Raw genomic sequence first — 26,483 nt, 5'->3', positions numbered from 1 at the left:
AAAGCCCGGTTTCAGTCAGGTAGGCCAGATCAGAAGACTCAATCAGATCATGTATGATTGCTGTTTTGTTGTTTATCGATCTGACGTTAGAGGACAGCCTTGATGGGGCTACCCTGGGAGCTAGGGTCTGAGATTGAGGACTCCAGGACAGAACAGTCTCCAGATGTGTGGCTGTCATCTCTGCTGGATTGTGCTGGAGCTATTAGGGTTGTTGGCTGGGTGTACTCTGTAGATTTTGTCACAGAGTTATTTTGGTTCTGCAGTGAAGAACGTCTTTTCCCACGTCCTCTCGATCCTCTCTTTGTCTTTCTGAAGATTCCAACAGACTTAAGTAGAATTATTGTTGATTTGTCAATTGGATAAATATTTCTTGGTTGGTATACAGCGAGAAGTGTCTGTGCTGAATATTGATGTTTACACATTAGGATGGACAAGAGACTGCTCAGGGCTCCTGCTGAGAGAGGCCCTATTTAGAGTCAAGGTGTGAACTTTCTCAGCTGTGGCTGGTATCCTGCAGAGATCAAAGGGCCTGTATAGACTGAACTGTCCTTACACAGAGATGTATGGATGGACAGCATGGATTTGAAAACACAGTCCTTCATTTAGGAATTTGAAGAAATAATATATGTAGAAAAATCAGTGGCGTACCTAGGGTATTTGGCACCCGGTGCTCATTATCCACAGACACCCCCCCCCCCCCCCTAATCAGGAAGACAACGTGCGGCGCGCTTAGCCGAAAAATGGGGCTACATTGTGCGGCTGCGCTGAAAAATGGGTGTGGTCATGGACCAAAATGTGGGTGTGGTCACAGGTGGAGACAAATTTACATGAACTTAGCAATGGTGGGACATTAGATTAGGACAGTGGTGGCGAACCTTTTGGAGGCTGAGTGCCCAAACTGCAACCCAAAAGTCACTTATCTATCGCAAAGCGCCAACAGCAATTTTTACTCATACGTGAACATTATGAAAAAATCCAAGTTGAAAATAAACTGTGAAGATAAACAATTTCATCCATCCTATTCCTGAAAAAATGTATTGTTTTAGAAACCCCCTCCCCCCAGTTTTAATTTTCTGTTTTAAAAAGATAAAAAGTAGGTTTAAGGCTATTGTCTCATATGATTATGATTCAGCTTTTCCCATAGTCTCACAGTTAGCAATCATGAGGCCCCCAACAAGACAAATCCAGCAATCATGAGGCCCCCAACAAGTCAAATTCAGAAATCTTGAGGCACCCAACAAATCACGAGGCCCCCAACAAGACAAATTCAGCAATCATGAGGCCACCAACAAGACAAATTCAGCAATCATGAGGCCACCAACAAGACAAATTCAGAAATCATGAGGCCACTAACAAGACAAATTCAGCAGTCATAAGGCACATAAACAGACAGTATTTCACATTAATGGGCAGAATGCCCCCTTAATATGGTAGACACCTCTCACCTGGCTTCTGAATTCTCCTCTACTGGCTGCTGTGCCTGGCTGGCAATACTGTTTTTGGCTGGATTGGGGATGATGTGTGGACTGAAAGGCCTGGCAGTGATGCTGTGGCCTCGCTGGCGGTGATGCTGTGGCCTGACTGGCGGTGATGCTGTGGCTGGGCTGACTGGCGGTGATGCTGTGGCTGGGCTGGCTGGCGGTGATGCTGTGGCTGGGCTGGCTGGCGGTGATGCTGTGGCTGGGCTGGCTGGCGGTGATGCTGTGGCTGTGCCTGGCTGGCGGTGATGCTGTGGCTGTGCCTGGCTGGTTGAAGCAAATTCTGGCCTGACTGGGGGTGATGCTGTGGCCTTTTTGCCAGTGATTCTGGGCTGGTTGGCTGGTGGTGATGTTGGGCTGGCTGGCCTAGATAGCTTAGGTAGTGAGAGGTGCCCCCTAGTTTAGGTAGTGCCAGGAGCCAGTGTAGGTAGTATAGTAGTCCTCAGTACAGCTAGTATAGTGGCCCCCAGTATAGGTAGTATAGTGGTCCCCAGTATAGCTAGTATAGTGGGCCCCAGTATAGGTAGTATAATGGTCCCCAGTATAACTAGTATAGTTTCCCCTAGCCAGTATAGCTAGTATAGTTTCCCCCAGCCAGTATAGCTAGTATAGTTTCCCCCAGCCAGTATAGCTAGTATAGTTTCCCCCAGCCAGTATAGCTAGTATAGTTGCCCCCAGCCAGTATAGCTAGTAGTTGCCCCCAGCCAATATAGTTGCCCCCAGCCAGTATAGCTAGTATAGTTGCCCCCAGTAAGTATAGCTAGTATAGTTGCCCTCAGCCAGTATAGCTAGTATAGTTGCCCCCAGCCAGTATAGCTAGTATAGTTGCCCCCAGCCAGTATAGTTGCCCCCAGCCAGTATAGTTGCCCCCAGTAAGTATAGTTTCCCCCAGCCAGTATAGCTAGTAGTTGCCCCCAGCCAGTATAGTTGCCCCCAGCCAGTATAGCTAGTATAGTTGCCCCCAGTAAGTATAGTTGCCCCCATCCAGTATAGCTAGTAGTTGCCCCCAGCCAGTATAGCTAGTATAGTTGCCCCCAGTAAGTATAGCTAGTATAGTTGCCCCCAGCCAGTATAGTTGCCCCCAGTAAGTATAGTTTCCCCCAGCCAGTATAGCTAGTAGTTGCCCCCAGCCAGTATAGTTGCCCCCAGCCAGTATAGCTAGTATAGTTGCCCCCAGTAAGTATAGTTTCCCCAGCCAGTATAGCTAGTAGTTGCCCCCAGCCAGTATAGTTGCCCCCAGCCAGTATAGCTAGTATAGTTGCCCCCAGTAAGTATAGCTAGTATAGTTGCCCCCAGTAAGTATAGCTAGTATAGTTGCCCCCCCGCCAGTATAGCTGCCCCCAGTAAGTATAGCTAGTATAGTTGCCCCCAGTATAGCTAGTATAGTTGCCCCCAGGATGGTGAAAGCAGCGCTAGAAGGAGGGGCTGTGGAGGCAGCGGTGGGGAGGGGGGAAATATCCCCCCCCCCATCCCTCACCTGGGACCCCTCCTTCTGCCTCTCTCCCCCTCCATAGCTAACTGTCGGGCAGTGCAGGGGCGGCCGGAGGCGTGCTAAGAGTTACTCACCTCATTTCCGCGTTCCAAGCGTGGAGCCGGAGCGCAGCGTCATATCGTCACAGGTCTGTCTTCAACGCCGCCCACTGTGCTTCCTAATTAGCGGAAGCACAGTGGGCGGCGTTGAAGACAGACCTGTGACGACATGACTCTGCGCTCCGGCTCCACGCTTGGAACGCGGAAATGAGGTGAGTAACTCTTAGCACGCCTCCGGCCGCCCCTGCACTGCCCGACAGTTAGCTATGGAGGGGGAGAGAGGCAGAAGGAGGGGTCCCAGGTGAGGGACCCCTCCCCACCTCTGCCTCCACAGCCCCTCCTTCTAGCGCTGCTTTCACCCTCCTGCTGTGCTGCTATGGGGGGTCGTGGTGACACCCCCCTGGGTGTCTGTCACCCGGTGCACCACGCCCCCCTGCGCACTATGGTAGGGACGCCACTGAGAAAAATATAGTCTATTGAGCATAGATGCTGTAGATAATCGATGAAAGTTACTCACAGGATGGGAGAGGGCGGGCACAAAGAGGCAGAGAGTCTTTAAGGTCTCAGGTCAATTCCAAGGAAGGTGTGCAGTGTTCAGCCGTGTGTGATACCAAGGAAGATCCAATCCAGCTTAAATCTTTGCCATCCCAAGTAATCCAGGTGTTCTGAAAGGTTATAGGTGTTGCTGGAGAAGTGCTACATTAGAATCCACTGAAATTTCGGTCCAGTCTTTCCATTAAGAGGTTTAAAGTAGCAGAAATGAGATGTAATGTCTGGAGCAGCCTTAGAGAGCAGCAGCACCAGTCTATAGCAGAGTGATTCCAGAATGGAGAAAAGCTTGTACTCTGGAAGGTACCCCCTTAAAGAGACACTTAAGTCAAACAAAAAAAAGGAGTTTTACTCACCTAGGGCTTCCAATAGCCCCCTGCAGCTCTCCGGTGCCCTCGCCGTCTCCCTCCGATCCTCCTGGCCCCGCCGGCAGCCACTTCCTGTTTCGGTGACAGGAGCTGACAGGCTGGGGATGCGAGTGATTCTTCGCGTTCCCAGACACATTAGCACCCTCTATGCTGCTATATGGTATTTGATATATGCTATAGCAGCATAGATGGCGCTATTGTGGCCAGGAACGCGAAGAATCACTCGCATCCCCAGCCTGTCAGCTCCTATCACCGAAACAGGAAGTGGCTGCCGGCGGGGCCAGGAGGATCGGAGGGAGACGGCGAGGGCACCGGACAGCTGCAGGGGGCTATTGGAAGCCCCAGGTGAGTAAAACTCTTTTTTTTTTTTACTTAAGTGTCCCTTTAAGATGAAGGGGTCAGGCTCCCTTAAGAAAGCAGAGAGGGGTGGGAACAACTCCTGAGCAGATAAAAGCTTCCTTTTCCCACCCCCTTGTGTCCAGAAGTGCACAGGCTGATGAGAGAGTGGGAGTTGAGGCATGTTACACTCCTCCAGCCAGGCTGCATTTCCCAGCTAAGAAGCGTGCTCTCGGCTTCTGGACAAGACAGGGGGCAGCATTACTGCAGACCTCAACTCCTGATTCCTGCTTGGCAGATCATCCAAGTGCTCTCTACAAAGTGGGGTGGAACTCCAGACAACAGGCCTGCCTGGAAACTTCCAGAGCTTCAGAGAAATATGTGGAAGCTGTGTGCCTCATGGAGAAAGCAGAAAGCCCAGAGTCTGCTGCCCCAGTGACTGTATCACAAACGCAAGTACCTGGGAGATTCATCTTCACTCTTGAACTGCCCAGATTTAGGAGTAGATCTGTGTTTTGTTAATCTAGCACAGAGTATTAGCGAGTCAGCATTTTTCAGCTTACTTTTGTTGCTTTAGCTTCTCTAGCAAAACTAATTGCACCTAGAGGTTATTTTCAAGTATTTGCCATATTGCACTGTTATTTCTATCATTGCACAGATATACACATCGGTGCAGTGAAACTGTTTCACTTTCACTTTCCGTTCCATATTAAAGCATTACTGTCCTGGTGAACTTTTGTGTGTCTGCGTTACCTTACCACACTAACCTGCTGTTACACTAGCATAAACATCTTACTGAGATAGCTGTTGTACAATCTCCTGCCTATAGTAACTCGGATTTAAAACTACCACCCCTATCCGCAGCTCGTATTGTAATTTGTTCTCTTGCAATGCCTTAAAGAGAAACTCCGACCAAGAATTGACCTTTATCCCAATCAGTAACTGATACCCCCTTTTACATGAGAAATATATTCCTTTTCACAAACAGACCATCAGGGGGCGCTGTATGACTGATATTGTGGTGAAACACTTCCCACTAGAAAATCTGAGGACCGTGGTACTCCTGGCAGTTTCCTGTCTATGAACCTTGTTGCATTGTTACAAAATGTTTAGTGCTTGGAAATTTTCTGGTTATAATCATACCAAGTTTACTCCATGTACTCCACTTCTGCCTGTCTGCAAACATCCATAAGCAGCATTGCTTCATGGACCCTCCCAAAGTACCGAGCTCCATATTCATTTCACCTGCTCTGTTTTCCTCACCTTGCTCAGCTTCTCATGAACTGTTAGCTCTCCTGAAATCTCTCTCTCCCCCTCCCCCCCCCCCCACAAGCAGCTCAAGCAGCTCAAAAAACTACCAAACATTTAAATTCTATTCCCATTTATACAATACAATAACATTTCTATAGCGCTTTTCTCCCATAGGACTCAAAGCGCTTAGGCTCTCTCAGATTCAGTAATTGGTAGTAGGATGAAGTATTCACACAACAAAAGTTATATTTCTGAAAATGCCAAACTGAACAGGTGGGTTTTCAGTCTGGATTGAAACACGTCCAGGGATGGAGCTGTCCTGATCTGTTGAGGTAAGGAGTTCCAAAACGTAGGGGCAGCATGACAAAAGGCTCTGGGACCAAAAGTTTCCAAGTGGACTCTGGGTATGACTAGATTATTATAACCTGTGGATCTGAGAATGCGGGGATTGCTACGCAGCTGCAACATATCTTTCATGTATCCAGGGCCCAGATTATTCAGGGATTTAAATGTCAGTAGGCTGATCTTGAATAGGACCCTCCATTCTATAGGTAGCCAGTGAAGGGAGTGTAGGACTGTCGTTATGTGGCAGTGACAGGGTTGGTTGGTTAGCAGTCTGGCAGCAGTATTCTGTATCAGCTGTAGGCGGTACAAGACCTTTTTTGGAAGGCCAGTGTAGAGAGCATTACAGTAGTCCAGTCGAGATGTGATGAAGGCATGGACTAAGGTTGGCAGATCTTCTGGGGGGATGAGGTGCTTGATTTTTGCAATGTGCTTCAGGTGAAAATAGGATGATTTCACCACAGCAGAGATTTGAGTTCTAAAGTTTTTAAATCCCCATCAATTAGAACTTCCAGGCTACGCACATGATCAGAGCTGCGTAGATCCGTGCCTCCTATTCCCAGTGGTGAAGACTGCAAGTTAAGTGGTTTTGTTATCATGCTCTGCCCTCCAATCAGAAGGACTTTAGTTTTGTCTGCATTTAGTTTCAGCCAGTTGTCATTCATCCATTGTTGTAGTTCACGTAAGCAGGCGTTTATAGTTAGAGTTTGGTCTGTCACACCAGGCTTGAAGGAAAGATATAGTTGGGTGTCGTCCGCATAGCAGTGGTATGTCAGGCCATGTTTTTGGATTAGTTCTCCAAGCGGTAACATGTAAATCGTGAAAAGCAGGGGAGAGAGGATTGAGCCCTGGGGCACCCCATACTTAAGTGGTACAGGGGTGGACAGGAAGGGTCCCATAGACACTTTGTGGGTTCTGCCACTCAAGAAGGATTGGAACCACTGAAGAACTATGCCATCAATGCCGCAGCCCGCAGTATTCCTGTAGCCTGTTTATCAAAATGTCATGGTTAACTGTATCAAAGGCTGCAGAAAGGTCTAGTAGTATGAGGATCGAGCACTCTCCTCTGTCTCTTGCCATGAGCAGGTGGTTGCATATTTGGATGAGGGCAGTTTCAGTGCTGTGGTGTTTCCTGAAGCCAGACTGGAATGGGGCATAACTGTTGTTTTGTAGGATTTTGACTTCTAGCTGGAGGTATACAACTTTTTCAATTAGCTTACCCAGAAAGGGAAGGTTAGAGACAGGTCTGTAGCTGGTCATTGCATCTGGGTCCAGGGAGGGTGTTTTGAGGAGAGGCCTGATGATTGCTTCCTTCAGTAAAGCAGGAAATATCCCTGATTGTAAGGAACAGTTAACAATTTTGGGGAATACCAGTACAAACAGGTCGGGGCAGTTCAACATGAACTGTGTTGGGCCAGGATCCAGGTCACAGGTAGTTGGGCGGAGGTGAAGGAGGATGCTTGATGTGACGACTTCATTAATTTCTTTGAAGTTTGACAAAGGTGTTACGTTGTCTCTGCTAATGGTCTTCGGCGCTATATTAGGCTCAGATGCTGTAAGTTGGATGGCGGACCTTATAGCGGAGACTTTGTCTGTGAAGAAATGGGCAAATTGGTCACAGAGGTCCTTTGAAGACTCGATATTACGTTTTTGACATGCCGGGTTGCAGAGTTTTTCCACTGTGCGGAACAGTTGAGCTGGTTTGTTAACTGCATTTGCAATCTCTTGTGATAGGATGATTTTTTTCTCGTGATTATCTTTTGGTAGTTCTTCAAGTGGAGGATTAAGGCATGTTTGTCTTCTGGGGACTGAGATTTGCGCCACAGTCTCTCAAGTTTTCGGCCTCGTCTTTACAGCTCTTTTATAGCGTTATCAAACCACTGTGCATGATGGTGTGGAGTAAGATATTTGGTGCACAGAGGAGCAATGGTCTCAAAGGTGGAGGGCACACATTTGTTGTATTTAAACACCAGAGTATCAGGGTCCAAGCTGGAGTCAGTCAATTCATCAAAGCTAAGGTTATCTCGGATATGTTGAGGTGTTAACCCTTTTAAGCGGCGATATTTTTTTTGATTCTTGAACTGGTGTTTGACAGCTGGTATTGAGAGGGAGAAGTGGATAGTGTGATGGTCTGACCAGGCAACAGGATTCATTTCCACATTGGCTATTGACAGCCCAGTATGGAATATAAGGTCCAGAGTGTGACCTTTCCTGTGAGTAGCAGAGCTGATTGATTGGAAGAATCCCAGTTCATATAAGGCACGAGGTAGTTCTATTCCAAATTGTAAAGAGGAGTTATCCACCCATGTATTGAAATCTCCAAGAACAATCCATCTGGGGTGTTCCAGTGTTAGGTTGCATAGGAGATCTACAAGTTCCTTAAGGAAGTCCGAGTCCTTTTCTGGTGGGCGGTAGATCAGCAATATGTTAATGTTTTTCTCAGCTGAAAGTTGCACCCCCAAGCATTCAAACAAATTGGTAGGTCCTACAGTAAGTGGTCTGATTTGCAAAGCTGATCTAAAGCAAAGTGCAACCCCTCCACCCCTGCGTTCTTTCCTGTTGCAGTATATCACGGAATAGTTTGTTGGCACGGCGGCCTCCAGGGTGGGGCCAACTGGTTCAGAAAGCCAGGTTTCAGTCAGGCAGGCCAGATCAGAAGACTCTATTAGATCATGTATGATTGCTGTTTTGTTGTTTATTGATCTGACGTTACAGAGGACAGCCTTGATGGGGCTACCCTGGGAACTAGGGTCTGAGATTGAGGACTCCAGGACAGAACAGTCTCCAGATGTGTGGCTGTCATCTCTGCTGGATTGTGCTGGAGCTATTATGGTTGTTGCCTGGGTGTACTCTGTAGATTTTGTCACAGTTATTTTGGTTCTGCAGTGAAGAACGTCTTTTCCCACGTCCTCTGGATCCTCTTTTTGTCTTTCTGAAGATTCCAACAGACTTAAGTAGAATTATTGTTGATTTGTCAATTGGATAAATATTTCTTGGTTGGTATACAGCGAGAAGTGTCTGTGCTGAATATTGATGTTTACACATTAGAATGGACAAGAGACAGCTCAGGGCTCCTGCTGAGAAAGGCCCTATTTCGAGTCAAGGTGTGAACTTTCTCAGCTGCAGCTGGTATCCTGCAGAGATCAAAGTGCCTGTGTAGATTAAATTGTCCTTACACAGATATGTATGGATGGACAGCATGGATTTGAAAACACAGTCCTTTGTTTAGGAGTTTGAAGATGTTATATATAACATATGTAGAAAAATATAGTCTATTGAGCATAGATGCTGTAGGTAATCAATGAAAGTTACTCACAGGATGGGAGAGGGCGGGCACAAAGAGGCCGAAAGTCTTTAAAGTCTCAGGTCAATTTCAAGGAAGGTGTGCAGTGTACAGCAGTGGGTGATTCCAAGGAAGATCCAATCCAGCTTAAATCTTTGCCATCCCAAGTAATCCAGGTGTTCTGAAAGGTTATAGGTGTTGCTGGAGAAGTGATGCATTAGAATCCACTGAAATTTCGATCTAGTCTTTCCATTAAGAGGTTTAAAGTAGCAGAAATGAGATGTAATGTCTGGAGCAGCCTTAGAGAGCAGCAGCACCAGTCTGGGCGCGCTCAGTATTGCTCACTTTCTCCTTCCTCCTCTTACTTGCAGCTAGTGATATATCGCCTAACCCTGGGCCACAGCCTGCTGCCAGACATGCATCCCCTGCTCACTTACTTCACACACCCCACAGCCCTCTATCCACAAATAACCTCAACATCCATCCTCACCCCAACCTCATTTCCATCCATGCATCCCACCCACAAACACACGCTTTCCCTACCCTGCGGTCCCTTGAGTGCCAGATCTGTCCACAATAATTCTACACCGGTCCACGACCTCTTCCTCTCCAAAACCCTCACTATCCTCACACTCACTGAGACATGGCTCACCCACTCTGACTGCCGCTGAGGCTGCTCTCTCCTATGGGGGGCTTCACCTCAGTCACGTCCCCAGACCAGATAACAGGACCGGGGGAGGGGTGGGTCTGCTCATCTCCCTATCCTGCACCCTCCGTGTCCTCACCCCACCTCCCTCCCTACATTTTACATAATTCGAGGCACACACTATCCGCCTCTACCATACCCTCCCAGCCATTGTTGCAGTCTTATAACGCCCTCCATCGAGCTCCACACCACACTTTCTCGACAACCTTGTATACTTGGCTCCCACACATCCTCTCCTCTAACCTCCCCACCGTCATCCTTGGGTATTTCAACATTCCCATCGATGAACCCAACAACTCAGTCATGACCCGACTTCTCACCATAGGCAGCTCCCTTGTACAAGGCACCAACAACCCCACCCACTCTGCAGGTCACACCTTCGATCTTATACTCACTTACTCCACCACCATTACAGACCTTGACATTGCACCCTTCCTGCCCTCACACCACCATCTTCTCACCTTCAAACTCCTCACAGAAGGCACTTCCAAACCACCCACCCCTCTCCTGGTCCATAACAGCAAGACCTATGTCAGCTCTACCCTAGTGTCCTAGCCGACCCCCTCCATGCCCTTTCCTCCTCTCTCCCCACCTAAACCTGTTCTAATCTTGCTGAAGCTCAGTATCGTCAAACCCTCTCATCGTATGGTACAGTACAAGGCTTATCTGCTGCATTTCCACACTGCCCTTGCTGAGGCAAAGCTGGAATACTTCACCAAGCTCATCAGAGCTTCCAACTCCCCAGGGTCTCTTTGCCACTTTCAACTCCCTGCTAAACCCCCCACCCCCACCATTTGTTTCTTCCCTCTCTGCCATGGATTTAGCCACCCACTTCACCAACAAAATTGTCTCCATCCGTCAGGAAATACCCAGCCTTCAATCCTCACCTCCCACCCCCTCCCATCCAGCTCCTCCTCTACCCTAACCTCCCCTCATCTCCTTCACTCCTACTAGCACTAAGGACGTCAACCACCTACTGCAGACTTTCTATACCACTACCTCTCCCCTTGACCCCATCTCTTCTGACTTACTCTGTCCTCCCTCCTGCCTTTGGCCCCAGTCCTTGCTGCCCTGTTTAACCTCTCCCTCTCATCCAGCACCTTCCCCTCAAACTTCACGCAAGCCACTGTAGTACCCCTGCTCAAGTCCGTCATGAATGCAGCAGCCAGAATTATCCACTCCTTGCATTGCTCCACCACGGCAGCTCCCCTCTGTGAATCCCTTCACTGACTTCCTATCCAGTCCAGAATCAGATTCAAGATACTGTGTCTTGCCTAAAAATCTGTCCACAAAACCTGCCCAACCTACATTTCTGATCTTACTCCGAGGTACACACCTAGCTGCTCACTCCGCTCCTCCAATGAACTTTGCCTAACTGCCCCCACATCTCCCAGTCCCATGGACTGCCTCCAGGACTTCTCAAGAGCTGCTCCAACACTATGGAACTCCCTACCTTTAACATTAGGGTTGCCCCCTCCTTCAACACCTTTAAGAAGGCCCACAAAAGGCACCTTTTCACTCTGGCCTACCCCCCCCTTACTGGTGCTCTAAACCCACAGCTGAACTCTCTGGTCCTCTACCTTTCGTGTCCCTACCTCTCCCTCTAGAATTTAACCCTCGGCAGGGTCCTCCTCCTTGTGTCTCCGACCTGTTCATACGCCTCCATTACTGTACACCCATCTTATGGATCGGAGTGAACTCTTGCGTAAACTCGACTTGCCTAATCTCCATGCTCCTATCCAGTGATTGACAATAAAGCAGTGTGTAGCAAGCACCCACGGAGGGAAATAGGCGATGTGCTGGAACTTGCAGTGCCTCTGCACACTCAGACACTTCCACCGTCTGCTCCAATCAGTCAAGTCCGCACCATCAAGTAGTACTTTAGCTCTTTTATTGGTAAAGAATCAGCATAACAAGCATCTTAAGCTGAAGATGCTTGTTATGCTGATTCTTTACCAATAAAAGAGCTAAAGTACTACTTGATGGTGCGGACTTGACTGATTGGAGCAACCTATCCAGTGATTGACTAAGCATTACCTTGTATTCATACTGTGTTGTGTGATCTGGTTTGCACTTATTCCTGTATTGTCTTATTGCTGTATGTCAATAGAAAAAAAACTTACAGGAGATGTCTTCAAAAAGGAATACCAAAATTTTATTGAAAAATCATCACAGGTGACCACATAAAAAACCCCTATCCCCTCATAAAACCATACACGGATGTGTATACTACAAGTCAGCTGACCTCATACGCTTTCATGCATACTATACCCAACCACACCATAGATGCACAACTTTTGACAGATGGGGTATTAACCAGGGGCGTAGGAATAGACCCTGCAGCCCCTGCAGTTGCAGGGGGGCCCCTAGCAAGTCAGGGGCCCGGAGGAGGAAAGGCTGTCACCACTTAGAATGGGCCCGGGGCCCACCGCGGGGCCCCTAGCAAGGCTGTCACCAGTTAGAACGGGCCCGGGGCCCGCCGAGGGGCCCCTAGCAAGTGAGGGGCCCGGCTGCCTGAAGAAGGAAAGCCTTTTGCTTGGAACGGGCCCGCCGCCGCCGCCATTGTTTCTGTGTTGGTGCGGCGGGCTGCGGGCACTAGGACCTTACAGGAAGAGGCTAAGAAGATCCTGATTCCTGAGAGGACCACGTTTCACTTCCTGGATAGGGGGAGGAGGATCACATGGCACTTTTGTCCAATCCAGTTGTCCCGCCTGTCTGCGTGTCTCTGCAGTGCAGGCTGGGACAAGTAAGGGGAGGTGCCTTCTCTCGGAGCCGGAGGACAGAGGAAGAAGACACCATTGTGGGACCTCCAGCCAGCCTGCAGCCTTTCTCTGCCACCAGCAGCCAGCGAGCTCAGCGAGAGAGAGCTCTCACACAGACAGACTCAGTGTCTGTGTGTGTGCTGTGCTGCAGTGGTCAGACCAGCGGATCTGTGTGGAGGACAGAGGGGGCCTTTGGAGAAGAGAGACAGCACAGCAGCCGGACCGGACTTGTAAGTGAGAGCGAGTGACACATTGTGTTTTTTTTTATCAATAAGGGGAGAGGGGACTCGGAGCAGAGCAGGAGCATGAGGTGAGGGTTGCTGTTTTCTTTGGGGGGGGGGGAGGGGGGTTATATCTGCATTCTGGCTGGCTGTGTGTGGGGGAGGGGGGAGCATGAGGTGAGGGTTGCTGTTTTCTTTTGGGGGGGGGAGGGGGGGTTATATCTGCATTCTGGCTGGCTGTGTGTGGGGGAGGGGGGAGCATGAGGTGACTGAGGGTCGCTGTTTTCTTTGGGGGGGGGGGAGGGGGGGTTATATCTGCATTCTGGCTGGCTGTGTGTGGGGGAGGGGGGAGCATGAGGTGAGGGTTGCTGTTTTCTTTGGGGGGGGGGGGTTATATCTGCATTCTAGCTGGCTGTGTGTGGGGGAGGGGGGAGCATGAGGTGACTGAGGATCGCTGTTTTCTTTGGGGGGGGGGAAAGGGGGGTTATATCTGCATTCTGGCTGGCTGTGTGTGGGGGAGGGGGGAGCATGAGGTGACTGAGGGTCGCTGCTTTCTTTGGGGGGGGGGGAGGGGGGTTATATCATCTGCATTCTGGCTGGCTGTGTGTGGGGGAGGGGGGAGCAGGAGCATGAGGTGACTGAGGGTCGCTGTTTTCTTTGAGGGGGAGGGGGGGTTATATCTGCATTCTGGCTGGCTGTGTGTGGGGGAGGGGAGGGAGATAGCATGAGGGTGTGGGTTGCTGTTTTCTTTGGGGGGGGGGGGGTTATATCTGCATTCTGGCTGTGTGTGGGGGAGGGGGAGCATGAGGTGAGGGTCCCTGTTTTCTTGGTAGGGGGGGGATTATATCTGCATTCTGGCTGTGTGTGGGGGAGGGGGGTAGCATGAGGGTGAGTTGGGGCTTCACAAAGGGGGGGCAGTTCTGGCACCACTATAGGGGCCTGTTTTTAGAGGACACCTGTAAAAAAACTTTCCTGGGGAATCTACCGGCCCCTTGCAGGCGTCCTGTGCCCGCGACAGGATAAAGCAATCCTCCGGTTCCCCGCCGTGCCTCACTTTCATTCAGCGCAGGACACCACCGCTCAGAGCCGCGCAGAGGGTGCCGACCAGGAAAATGAAAGTGAGGCATGGCAATGGACTGAAGAATCGTCTTGGCGTGGGAACAGGACGCCTGCAAGGGGCCGGTAGAAGCACCAGGTAAGTTAAACCTTTTTAATATTACAGATGTCCTTAAACATCAGCAGGTGCAGTGAATCATATTTTTTTTTTTTTTGCGCTTGCAGTGATTGGGGGTGTGTGTGTGTTAAAGCTCGGCTTGGCTGGCGGCTGGATAGCGTAATGGTTAAGGGCTCTGCCTCTGACACATGAGACCTGGGTACAAATCTAAGCTCTGCCAGTTCAGTAAGCCAGCACCTAATTCAGAAGGAGACCTTGGGCAAGATTCCCTAATACTGCTACTGCCTATAGAGCGTGTCTTAGTGGCTGCAGCTCTGGTGCTTTGAGTCCGCCAGGAGAAAAGTGCGGATATAAATGTGCTACCCAAATAATGTTTACTGGGGAAATGTGGCTTCTCCTCGCGTGGTGTCCATGTTTTTTTGACCATTTTTTCCCGGAAAAATATGAAATTAGATTGGCAACCCTGGTTGCCGCTGCAGGCCACGGGGTCTCAGAAGGGGGGTGTGCGTGTGTGCGTGATATGGTTTTTTTTTTTTTTTCTTGTTTTTTTCGTGTGTTTCTGAGACGAAGGGAACAAAAGGATTTTTTTCTTACCTGGGACTTCTTCCAGCCCCTGTAGTTTGTCAGCTACCTAAATGTCTTTTGGGTCCCCTCCATTGTTCCACTGCGAACCCCGTTTCAGTTGTGGAGTACTACGCACCTGATTGTGCTCCCTAGGCCGGCCGCAGGAGCATGATCAAGGAGGCGCACAGCCCTGTACAGCTCACGCAGTGCAGTGGATCGGACCAGGGGGACATCGAGGGAGCTCACGGCCTGCAGAGGACTGGCAGGATTTATAAATAAAAATCCCCTTTGTTCCCTTAGTGTTATGTTTACTTTAAATTGGTGTTCAAACTATTGTACCTATTCATTTCCTAGGGCTCTTCAACAGCTGCTGAGAGGGAGGCAAAGGGCTGTGTGTGGACGGTGCTTCCTGGTTGATCTTGTGTAAGTATGTGTGGTATTATGTATTGTGTGTGTTTGGGGGGGTTGTTAGTATTCTCGCCTGGCAGAGGGTGTGGAGTGTTTTTTTGTAAATTAGGCAGATGCATTGCAATAGGGCCCTATAACTGGTGTGTGTGGGGGGGGGGGGAGGGGGCGCAGCGGGCGCAGCAAAGTTTGAACATATTCTTCCTATTTTCAGGGCTCTTCAACACAGCAGATGCTGAGAGTGAGACAGAGGGCTACCTGCAGTGCTTTGGACGGGTCTTCCTGGCTGATCTTCTGTGTGTAAGTATGTGTGTTTTGGGGGGGGGGGGGGGGGCAGACTTCAGCAAAGGGCAAAGTTTGAACACATTTTTTAAAATTATTCTTCCTATTTTCAGGGCTGTTAAACACAGGCTACACAGCAGCTGCAAGAGAGTGAGACAGAGGGCTACCTGCAGTGCTTCGGACGGTGCTTCCTGGCTGATCTTCTGTGTGTAAGTATGTGTGGTATTGTTTGTATATGCATTAGGGTGCATTCACACTTGAGAAGAAAACGTATCCGTGAGCACGGTTTTCTAAACCGTGCTCACGGATACCAATGTAAACAATAGACACCATTCAGACTAGAGGTGCACACGGATCCGTGTGCGTCCCTGCTCAGACGCGGAACGCACATAAGGATCTTGCAGCATTCTGCACGCACCCGTACACACGGACGGGTAGTGCAGAACACTGCATTTCCCGACCTCCATTCCCACTTGTACTTTAGGGACACTGGGAACGGCTCCGTTCCCAGTGTCCCAGGTGGGGAAAATGGAGGCTGGCATTGCTGGAGGGGATGCCGAGGACGGGGGGCTGCGGGAAGCGGCGCCCAGGGGAGTCGGACCCCCCTCCCGGGTCACCTGTGTGCCCCCGTCCCCGCTCCCCTCCAGCTCTGTGGTCAAAATGTAGAAAAAAAAGTTACATTATATTAAATAAAGAGCCGGCATATTTACATGTACTTTCCCCGCTTCACGGTAGGGCACTTCCGCCCATACCGCTGAAGCTATTTCCTGGGGATTCCGGTGACATCACTGGAATATCCCCGGAAGTGACGTCGCGCTATGGGCGGAAGTGCCCTACCGTGAAACAGGGAAAGTACATGTAAATATGCCGGCTCTTTATTTAATATAATGTAACTTTTTTTTCTACATTTTGACCACAGAGCTGGAGGGGAGCGGGGATGGGAGGCACACAGGTGACCCGGGAGGGGGGTCCAACCCCCCCCCTCCCGGGCGCCGCTTCCCGCAGCCCCCCGTCCTCGTCATCCCCTTCAGCAAATAGCTGCACGCACACGGATCCAGGACGGGTGCTGCTGAAAAAGCAGCACGTATCCGTGTGCGTGCAACACACAGACAGCACGGATCCAGGTTCAACCGTATCCAATGTGAACCTAGCCTTACCATATTGTGAATATGAACCTTTTTTTTTTTTTCCCCTAAAAAATGGGAATAAAAAAAAAATCTGTGTCCTATATTTCAAATACAGGGAGACCCTTGACTTACGCCCGCAGATATGAAATGACGACCAGCCACCATGTCAGGCACTCCCTGTAATGTACGTGTGTCCTTATCTGCTCCCTGTGTGTAGGTAAAAGCAGCAGCATATCTCTAACCTCATCCATCAGAGCCCGCAGCAATCAGAGATCTCTCCTCTAATTTGCTGTTCCTCTAGTGCTGGTCGTATTTAATGACACAATCAGCAGAAGCTGGTACTAGTGAGAAGAATGAGGGACAGGAGAGTTCTCTGATCACTGCAGGAGCTGATGAATGAGGTGAGAGACATGCAGCTGCTGCTTTTTACTATGCAAAGGTGAGTGGAGGAGAAAGGTTAGTTGGACAGAGAAGGACACAAGGGGAAGTGCAATGGTGGGACAGGGGATCACTGGAGGTGCAGGGGGCTGAGACTGAGAGGGAACAGTGTTCCGAATTTTAAGCCATATTGTCACCCTAAAAAAAATCAAATTTCAACAGCAACTGGTCTGAGTGTATTAACCACCCTGGCGTTCTGATTAAATCGCCAGGGTGGCTGCGGGAGGGTTTTTTTTAAATAAAAAAAAAACTATTTCATGCAGCCAACTGAAAGTTGGCTGCATGAAAGCCCACTAGAGGGCGCTCCGGAGGCGATCTTCCAATCGCCTCCGGCGCCCAGAATAAACAAGGAAGGCCGCAATGAGCGGCCTTCCTTGTTTTGCTTATATCGTCGCCATAGCGACGAGCGGAGTGACGTCATCGACGTCAGCCGACGTCCTGACGTCAGCCGCCTCCGATCCAGCCCTTAGCGCTGGCCGGAACTTTTTGTTCCGGCTACGCTGGGCTCAGGCGGCTGGGGGGACCCTCTTTCGCCGCTGCTCGCGGCGAATCGCCGCAGAGCGGCGGCGATCAGGCAGCACACGCGGCTGGCAAAGTGCCGGCTGCGTGTGCTGCTTTTTATTTCATTAAAATCGGCCCAGCAGGGCCTGAGCGGCAGCCGCTGGCGGTGTTGGACGAGCTGAGCTCGTCCAGACCGCTCAGCTGGTTAAGTGATAAAGATGCTAATCCTGCATTCAGAACTTTCAAAACATTTTTTCCTGCTGTTATGGTTTGGAGTTATTACATACCTTAGGAGCACTGGCCCTTTAAGAGCTATAGGCATCAACTGGAATGCTGGGAGTTATTTTTTATCTAATATATTCATCCTCTTCCCTTTGTTTCCCTGCTTGGTTGATTGGGTGAAACACGATCCTCTGCTCACTTGTGTTTACAAGCAAGGCTGAGGTGACTCAGCGATTGGAGGAGAGTTAAGGGAAGAAATGACATCAGGATTTAGCCTCAAACTGTGGGCAAAAGACATGGCTCCCACCAGGGATAGAATTCTCTTAATTATCTAAATAAAATTCACTGACATCAAAATGTGGACAGTGCAACACATGTGTTATATAAGTAGAGGAAGTATTTATCAACTTAAATATGTGGTTTATTTTTCTGAGATAGTATGGCTGACATCTCCTCTTTCAGGTTAATGGACAACTGTAATGAGGTATATGGAGAATGCCATATTTAATTCCTGTTAAACAATACCAGTTGACTGGCAGCACTGCAGATCTATTTGGTTGCAGTAGTGTCTGAATTACAACAGAACCAATCATGCAGCTAATCTCGGCAGATCTGACTATGTCAAACTCCTTATCTACCTCATGCTTGTTCAGGATGTATGGCTAAAAGTGTTAGAGCTAGGGGATCAGCAGGATAGCCAGGCAACTGGTATTGCTTTAAGGGAATAAAATAAGGCAGCCTACATATCCCTCTCACTTCATTTGTCCTTTAACCCCCTTGGCGTTCTAATTATTTACAGATTTATGTTCTAAAAGACGTGACATTTTTCACAAGCTTTTAGACCCTAAAAACAAGAAGAAAACCATACATCAGAGAGGTCTGCAGAAACTCCTGCATGTAATTCACTCAGGCACAGTACTACCGCTCTGTTCTGCGGCTTTCCGTCCCGAGCCTGACTCGGGATAACTGCCAAGGGGGTTAATGGAGTAGTGTGTGTGTGTGTGTGTGGGGGGGGGGGGGTTGAACTTACCTGAGGCTTCTAACTCTCCCCCGCTGACGTCCTGTGCCCGCTCAGCCACTCGCCAATGCTCCAGTCCCTGCTGCCGGTTCACTGGGATTAAAGTTGGAAAACCGCTGTGCCTGTGCGGCTGTCTCCTCACTCCTGCTGATGTCATCGGGAGCGTACTGCGTAGTCGCAGACCGTACAGTGCCTGCACAGTACGCTCCCAGGTAAGTTAAGTTTAATTTTTTTTCCCCTGCCCCCATTACACTACTATTAAGAACAAATCTACAGTCCGTATATAGTAAGTGACAGGGGAAGAGAGCGGCTGTAGCTGCTCTGTACTTTGACTGTGGGGGCCCATGCACTCTCTTGTGCTCCTTTTTGTCAGTGATGCAGTGGTGGTATTTTGTGGTACATAAAGCCTCTTACGTCTTTCTGCAATGTGTCACCCTTCCTGATTCTCCAGCACATATCAATGCATCACCCTCTGCATCATAGTTCTCTGATTTGTCGCATGATTACATGCAACATTTAGGAGATTGGAGCAGGCAGCTGCTTGATAGGATGGCTGCATATCACATATACCACTGCACTGCTACTCTGATTGCCTAGACTGGGGTGCATGGGGGAGGGGGTGGGGGGAAATAGTACTGTTTAAGGGCACTGCCTTTGACAAGGGAGACAATGGTTCTCCTGGCTAGGGTGAGTACCTATTCAGTAAGAATTCATGGCAAGACTCCTTAACACTGCAGAGTGGCCACAGGAGCACATCCTTAGTGGCTGCAGCTCGAGCGCTTTGAGTCTGACAGGAGAAAGCGCTATAAAACTGTTCGGATATTGGACAATAAGGAATATCTCCCTCTGACCATAGGATTCTCTATAAACGAACATTCTGTACAGGTCATCTGGCAGGACTTTGGCTGCCTGTCACTGTGATAAATTTCAGAATGTAAATCAGAGAGGAAACAATCTATAAATGAGTATTGTTAAATCTTTATTGTAAAATTGTATTCATTATATTTTCATTATGTTCTCACTACAGTTCCTCTTTATCCCTTTAGCAGCCATTTTATTTAGAGGCTTGCAAGGGTTTCAGGCCAATTTAATATTTGCACATTTTTTTTATTTGTTGCATTTCCTTGCTAATATTTTTACTGCTGTGATGTGTTGATGTGTATGACCGTTTGTCCCTAGGGGGCCATATGAGACAACAGAGGACTTCTGCTTTTAGTTTTTAGTTTCTCTATTTTCTGCTAGCAGAGACATCCAAGCATTACAATAATTTACAGCACGAGTTGTGCAGACTGAGTCAAAAGCAGTGCACATTTTACAAACAAAAAAATCCCTTTGGAGCTGCTGATAGGTTAAGGTATATACTAGTGCTGGTTTTAACTTGACTATGGTATCCGATAACACCATAGCCAGTGTACAACGGCAGCATGATAGGCTCTGCGAGACAACATTGTTCTTGCCGCTGCAATGCCGCACACCGCTCCGTCTCTCTGCTCCCCCCGCATAGCAACATACACATCATTAGACGGAGGCTAATGATGTGTATGTATATTGTCGTGGGTGCTCTGTCACCCAGCAGTGGACGATACCTAATCCCTTAGGCCAAAGAGCTCTGCAGGTTATCTTTAGGTGAGTATTTTGCCTTTCAAAAACAAAAAAAAGTTGCAATAGTTGCTGAATAGCCATCCTCATCCGTCGGTCATGTTTTAAAGGGAAGGTTCAGGCTTCTATTAAAAAAAAACAAAACGATATCCACTTACCTGGGGCTTCCTCCAGCCCGTGGCTGGCAGGAGGTGCCCTCGTTGTCACTGTGGAGGCTCCCGGTCTCCCGCGACAGCCCACGACCGAACCAGGAAGTAGCGTCTCGGTCCTGGCTTCATTCTTTTGAATTCCGCGCTCCACACGGGCGCGATGACGTCATCCGGCGTCATCCGGACTGTACTGCGCAGGCGCAGAACTACTGCGCCTGCGCAGTACAGGCCGGATGACGCCATCGCGCCCGCGTGGAGCGCGGAATTTAAAAGAAAGAAGCCAGGACCGAGACGCTACTTCCTGGTTCGGTCGTGGGCTGTCGCGGGAGACCGGGAGCCCCCACAGTGACAACGAGGGCACCTCCTGCCAGCCACGGGCTGGAGGAAGCCCCAGGTAAGTGGATATCGTTTTTGTTTTGTTTTTAATTGAAGCCTGAACCTTCCCTTTAAATGATTGATTCCTATCCAATTTCTATTTGATTGGATAGTAATCACTTCATACATGGCATGCTCCCTCTTAATCAATATCACTTAATTTGTCAAGCATTAATTTAACTACAAAATTGGTACTGTTTGATGTTAATGGGCAGCATAGGGGATAGCACTTTCACATCTGCAAGGAGTTTGTATGTTCTTTCCATGTCTACATGGGTTCCCTCCAGCCAATTGTGTTTTCTCCCACATCCCAAAAACATATAGCTGAATTAATTGGATTTTCCCTAAATTGGCTCTATACCGCAATAGACCATAACTATGGTAGGGATTCGAGATTGTGAGCCTCACTGAGGGACAGTTAGTGACAAGACTATATATACTTTGTAAAGCGGTGTGGAAGATGTGTACCCTATATAAAAATGTGGTGCAATGCTAATTTCTTGACTATCGCCTCCACCCTTTATCTGCTCAGCCCAAAATCCAATCAAAAGTGAATGGATCAGAAATGCTAGGCCAACGGGTGACAGGTAGATTTGATCAGTTTAACATATTTGGCCAGCTTTACATTTATATACTATTGATGGATCATGTGAATATTATGGAACGTAAAGCCTTCATCTTTCAATATGACGGTATCATAATGTACTCATTTTAGTTTTTAGAACATTTTAAGCTTGCTTAGTGTAGAATTTTAAAGGAATGTTCACTTATACTTCGTTCCTACAGCATAAACCATCAGTAACATGTCTAGTTACCACCATCAAAGTGGTGCACAGAAACGGAAAAAAAGGCTGGAGGCAAACGAGAAATCAAAAAAAAATCCAAAAATTACCAGTTTTTTTTACTGCTCCCAGTGCTGGTGAAAGCGCTAAGGCATCTTCACCCATTGAAAGTGTTGTGGAAGCAAGCCCAGAAACTCTTTGCTCCCCGGGTAGTGTAGTGCAGGAGTCTGAAACAGGGGATAATACTATAGCAGAGACAAGATCTTTGGATGTTGGCAGTCCTGCAAGGGAAACCGTGGAACTATGCGAAGCTGAATCAGAGCCAAGTACATCTTTAGATGTTGGCAGCCCTGCAGGGGACAATGTAGAAGTGTGTGAAGCTGAACCACACAGGTCAGGTGAACTGGAATTGGTGGGTAGTGATGTAATTGACCTGACTGCCATTGCTGCAGAGAAATACATCACAGACAGAGCTAATTTCCCAATAACCATAAAAGATCCTCGTGTGAAGAGATTTATAATTTCTCATGGTCCTTGCAGACCTGTTGGACCCTTTCCGAGAGATGATGAGAGAAGATGTTTCTCGGTCAGTTACTATGAGAAAATAACACATACAGGGCTAAAAATTCCAGTATCCTGGCTATGTTACTCGCCCAAACTAAATTCTGTGTATTGTGAGCCATGCTGGCTTTTTGGGGATCGTAAAAAGCTGGGACTTGAACCGGCTTGGGCAAAAAGTATTCAAGTATGGAGAGAACTTTCTAAAAAAATAAATGTGCATGAAACATCCCAAACTCATATTGATACATGTGTGGTTTATGGTCACTGGCGAAGAGAGGGAACCATTGATGAGGAGCAGGAAAGACAAATCCGAAAGGAAAAAGGGTTTTGGAGAGAGGTTTTAAAAAAAATTATTAATGTCACTCTGACTATGGCAATGGGGAACATTGCTTTCCGAGGCCATCGTGAAAAACTTGGCAAACTAAATAGTGGAAATTTTCTAGCTATTATAGAACTATTGGCAGAGTATGACCCTATACTTAAACAACTGCTACAGTTACCACAGGGTACCACCAAGTATCTTAGCCCTACAATACAAAACGAAATAATAGAAATTCTTTCAAAACAGGTTGTGAATGACATAGTCTCTGAAGTACAGCAGGCTCAGTTTTACTCACTGATCATTGACACAACTCAAGACATCTCTAAAGTGGATCAGATGAGCCAAGTCATTCGCTATGTGTCAATTAAAAGAGATATCAGTATGAGAGCCATCGAAGTTGTCATCCAAGAGGCTTTTCTGGGGTTTCATGTGGTAGAAGATCAATCTGCTGCTGGGATAGAGCAGGACATTTTGGCATGCATTGCTAAAAAAGGCCTCTCTTTGGACAAATGCCGTGGTCAAGGTTACGATGGAGCTGCTACGATGAGTGGAGTCTATTCTGGGGTTCAGGCCCGAATTATAGAAAGGCAGGAGAATGCACTTTATGTTCATTGTGCTGCTCACAACTTAAATTTAGTCCTTCAGGATGCTGTGTCTGACATAGCTGAAATCTCATCTTTTATGACAACTCTACAGCAATTGTATACATTTTTTGGGGATAGTGAAAAGCGTTGTCAAATTCTTTCTAGTTTCAACTCTGAGTCTTCAGTAACTTTGAAAAAACTATGCCCCACACGTTGGTCTTCTAGATTTGACTCACTGATTGCCTTACGTTTTCGATATGCAGATGTGTTGAAGGCATTATCAAAAATCATTCTTGTGTCATCCAAGAAAAGTGAAAGAGAGGAGGCAATGAGGATTAAAACAAAATTAGAGTCCTTTCACTTCATATTTCTCATTGTTCTTCAGTCAAAAATTCTGAGCGTAGTAAATTCTCTCTCCAAAGTACTCCAGTCTCCGAGCATGGATTTGTCAAGAACTGCTCAGTTAATAAAAACTGCAATTGAAGAGGTGTCCCAGTTCAGAAATAATTTTGATGAAGTAAAAAAAAATGCTGTTTTGCTGGCACAGAACTGAAATATTTCACCAAAATTTGAAGTTAAGCGAGTTCACTTAGTCAAAAAGCATTTTGACGAACTGTGTGTGGATGAACGTTTAAAAGACCCAGAAGAACGTTTCAGAGTCTACGTTTTTTATAAGTGCTTAGACACAGTTACCGGCCAGCTCTCGAATAGATTTCAGGGACTGAATGAAGTTGTTGATCGCTTTCATATTATTCAGCCAGCTGTTCTATCATCAGTTTCAGATGATGAACTATTTAAAGGTGCAGAAAAACTGCAATCCAAGTATGCCAGCGATTTATCTTCATTTTTCCCTAGACAGCTTCTGAGCTTCAGATCAGCACTTAAAACTGATATACAGAAAGTTTGTTCTGTGAAGGACCTAACCCACTTGCTTTTGGTTGAGAACAGTGCCCTAGCCTCCACATTGCCAGATGTCTGCATAGCCTTACTATTGTTCTTAACCTTACCTGTGACTGTGGCATCGGCAGAAAGGTCCTTTTCCAAATTAAAGCTAATTAAAAGCTATTTGAGAAGCACAATGTCTGAGCAAAGACTTTCTGGGCTTGCTGTCCTAAGCATTGAAAATGCACGAGCAAAGATGCTAAACCTTGACAGCATTGTGGAGACCTTTGCAGAAGTGAAAGCACGCAAACGTTTGTTCTAATAGTGTTCTGAGTGAGTTTACTGGTTCGAGGTTGGAGTTCAAAGATTTCTCCAGCTTCTTTGTTCAGTTGGCATAGCCCCGTTGGCATAGCCAGTTTTTTAAAAATATTTTAGGAATGGGCAAATAACTATGGAATTCATGGAGCCAGTGAGTCCAAAATCGGACCCATAAAGAAATGTTTTAATTGCAAGATTAATTGAAAATTTCTTAAACTAACACCTGTAATTTTCAATAGCTCATTGGCTACCTGACTTCTGTTATTTGTCCAGCGTAGCTACAGTTGGCATAGCCCCGTTGGCATAGCCAGTTCACTCTTTTCCAGCCTAGCTACAGATGGCATAGCCCCGTTGGCATAGCCAGTTCTCTCTTTTCTATCCTAAGTACAGTTGGCATAGCCCCGTTGGCATAGCCAGTTAACTCTTAAGCCTTTCTTCCATGGATGGATAAATTGCTATGGATTTCAAGAGCCAGTTGGTCCAAACCAGGAGCCAATGGGAAATGTTTAATGGCCATAATTGAGAACCGATTAAGGTTAAGTGCCATTTTTTATTTTTTTTTTATTTTTTGCCTTTTTTAAGCTCATTGGCTACTTGAGTTCTGCAATTTGTCCAGCCTAGCTTCAGTTGGCAGAGCCCTGTTGGCATAGCCACACCTGAGCATCGCAAAGCAGAAAAACAGGCAAATGTCGAACTTTTTTTTATATATACATATATATATATTTATATTCCTTCTACATGTATCCTGAAATGCTTACAGCTAACCCAAAACATAAGCAGCTAACCTCTTTATGTTCCAAGACACAGCTAAATTGACAATACTTTAGTTATATGCTAATTTGTCAGGAACCTATTTCACCAATCTAAAAGTGTAATATTGCTGTAAGTCATGAATATTGTAGATTGATCTTGCTGAAAGTGGCAAGTACTAGAAAATACTCAGCATCGTGATGGTGCTTATTCACAGTCAGATGGTCAACTGGCCCTTCTCTGGCTACCTAGTGTGCTAAAAGTGGCTGAACATATTTTCAGAACCTGTTCAACATTTGCCTGCAATTTTGCTTCCACTATTTGAGGTCCATAAACTGATAGCCGTTTAATTTTTTTTTTCCTCTTTTTTGACTCCACAGCTGCTTACTGTTTTCATTTTCCCTATGCACTAAAGATATATTGTCATATCTAAGCTGCCACTGCAGCCCTGTGCCAGACAACTGGAATAACTTTAATCATTGTGGATCATTTAAAATATTTTTCCACACAGCACGCATTGAAATGGAAACCCCCCTCTATCTCCCATTGAAAATTAAGTTTTATATGGGTCAATAAAGGACTTGTCCATCAATAGCCAGGTGACTCCAAGAGCAAATATACTCTACATTAACTTTATGTGCATGGAGTAAGCTGTGTTAGTCAAAAAGAGGGGGAAAAAAAAGTTTCAAAGGACAGTACTAATGCATTTCTATTTTTGTAATCTAGGTTCTGTTTTCTGTTTTATCTTGGATTGTGGATGTTCATTCGTTAAGATTTTGATATTGGCTACGGTTAAAGACTTCAGATTTCAAGTGCAAGTGAAAAAGTAAGTAAAAATAAAGAAATACACAGTAGAATTGTATGATTAGTATAACCCCTTTATAGTAAACTCAAAGGGACCAGGAAAAGTAGTTTCCTATATCAAAAGTTTGCTTTATCAGAATTGGTCACAGACAGTGTATATTTATACAGGTGCTTTTGCAGGGAATTGATAACTGAGTTTACTGTATCCAGAGGTTAATTATATCAGAGTTTACTATGAGATTCTACTGTACTATTGGTTAATTTTTACCTCTTTTAAAGGAATGGTGGGATCTGTTTTCCAATGAAGATAGACACTGGCGTTTCACCACTAAATTCACGATTTCTGCATTGAAGACTTGTGGGTAAGTCCTAAACTTTTCTTTTCTGCACTACACACCTACACACTGTCATTCCAAATACTTAATTGTTTTCATTTTGTCTTTCTGTTTTTCACAGCTGACACTTTATCATCCTGTGGATTGTTTTACTTGTGTGGATTGTTTACCTTGTGCTCCTGGTTGATATTTCAATAGTACAGTGCTCTTGAACGTGGACTGGTTACATTGAGCATATGTGGTGTTTTATATATGCCATAATTAAAAAAAAAAACAAAAAAAACATTGCGAGTTTTTATTTTTACTTATTTTTTTATTTATTTATTTATTTATTTATTTTTGGGGGGGGGGGGGGGTCTTGTGTTTGGGGGGGGGGGGCATCCAAAGTTTTGCAGGGGGGCCCTGTGGTTTCTAGTTACGCCCCTGGTATTAACCCCAGTATTCTTAGCAAAACTAATCACAATG

The 26,483-nt window shown here is 46.9% G+C and overlaps 1 protein-coding gene across 3 annotated transcripts in view; it reads left to right on the top strand.

The window, feature by feature from the left end:
- The window catches only part of MYDGF (myeloid derived growth factor), a 466,921-nt gene that overhangs the window by 374,206 nt on the left and 66,232 nt on the right, over positions 1-26,483 (top strand). Inside the window, exons 5-8 of one of the 3 annotated variants that reach the window (XR_011020489.1) lie at positions 14,919-14,987; positions 15,184-15,269; positions 15,365-15,460; positions 25,606-25,690. The exons of 1 other annotated variant lie outside the window; for it this stretch is intronic. Coding sequence is in view for 1 of the 2 variants with exons in the window: in XM_068233815.1 (XP_068089916.1) it covers positions 25,606-25,705; positions 25,963-26,035 (173 nt within the window). In the remaining variant the exon portion in view is untranslated. Of the gene's footprint in view, positions 1-14,918; positions 14,988-15,183; positions 15,270-15,364; positions 15,461-25,605; positions 25,706-25,962; positions 26,046-26,139; positions 26,270-26,483 lie in introns of those variants that run through there. One more of the 3 variants, XM_068233815.1, reaches the window with a different exon arrangement.

Source organism: Hyperolius riggenbachi, chromosome 1, assembly GCF_040937935.1.
Source record: "Hyperolius riggenbachi isolate aHypRig1 chromosome 1, aHypRig1.pri, whole genome shotgun sequence".
NCBI classification, from domain to species: domain Eukaryota; kingdom Metazoa; phylum Chordata; class Amphibia; order Anura; family Hyperoliidae; genus Hyperolius; species Hyperolius riggenbachi.
The sequence above is the reverse complement of the archived record's forward strand: the minus strand, read 5'-3'. Positions and strand labels throughout refer to the sequence as shown.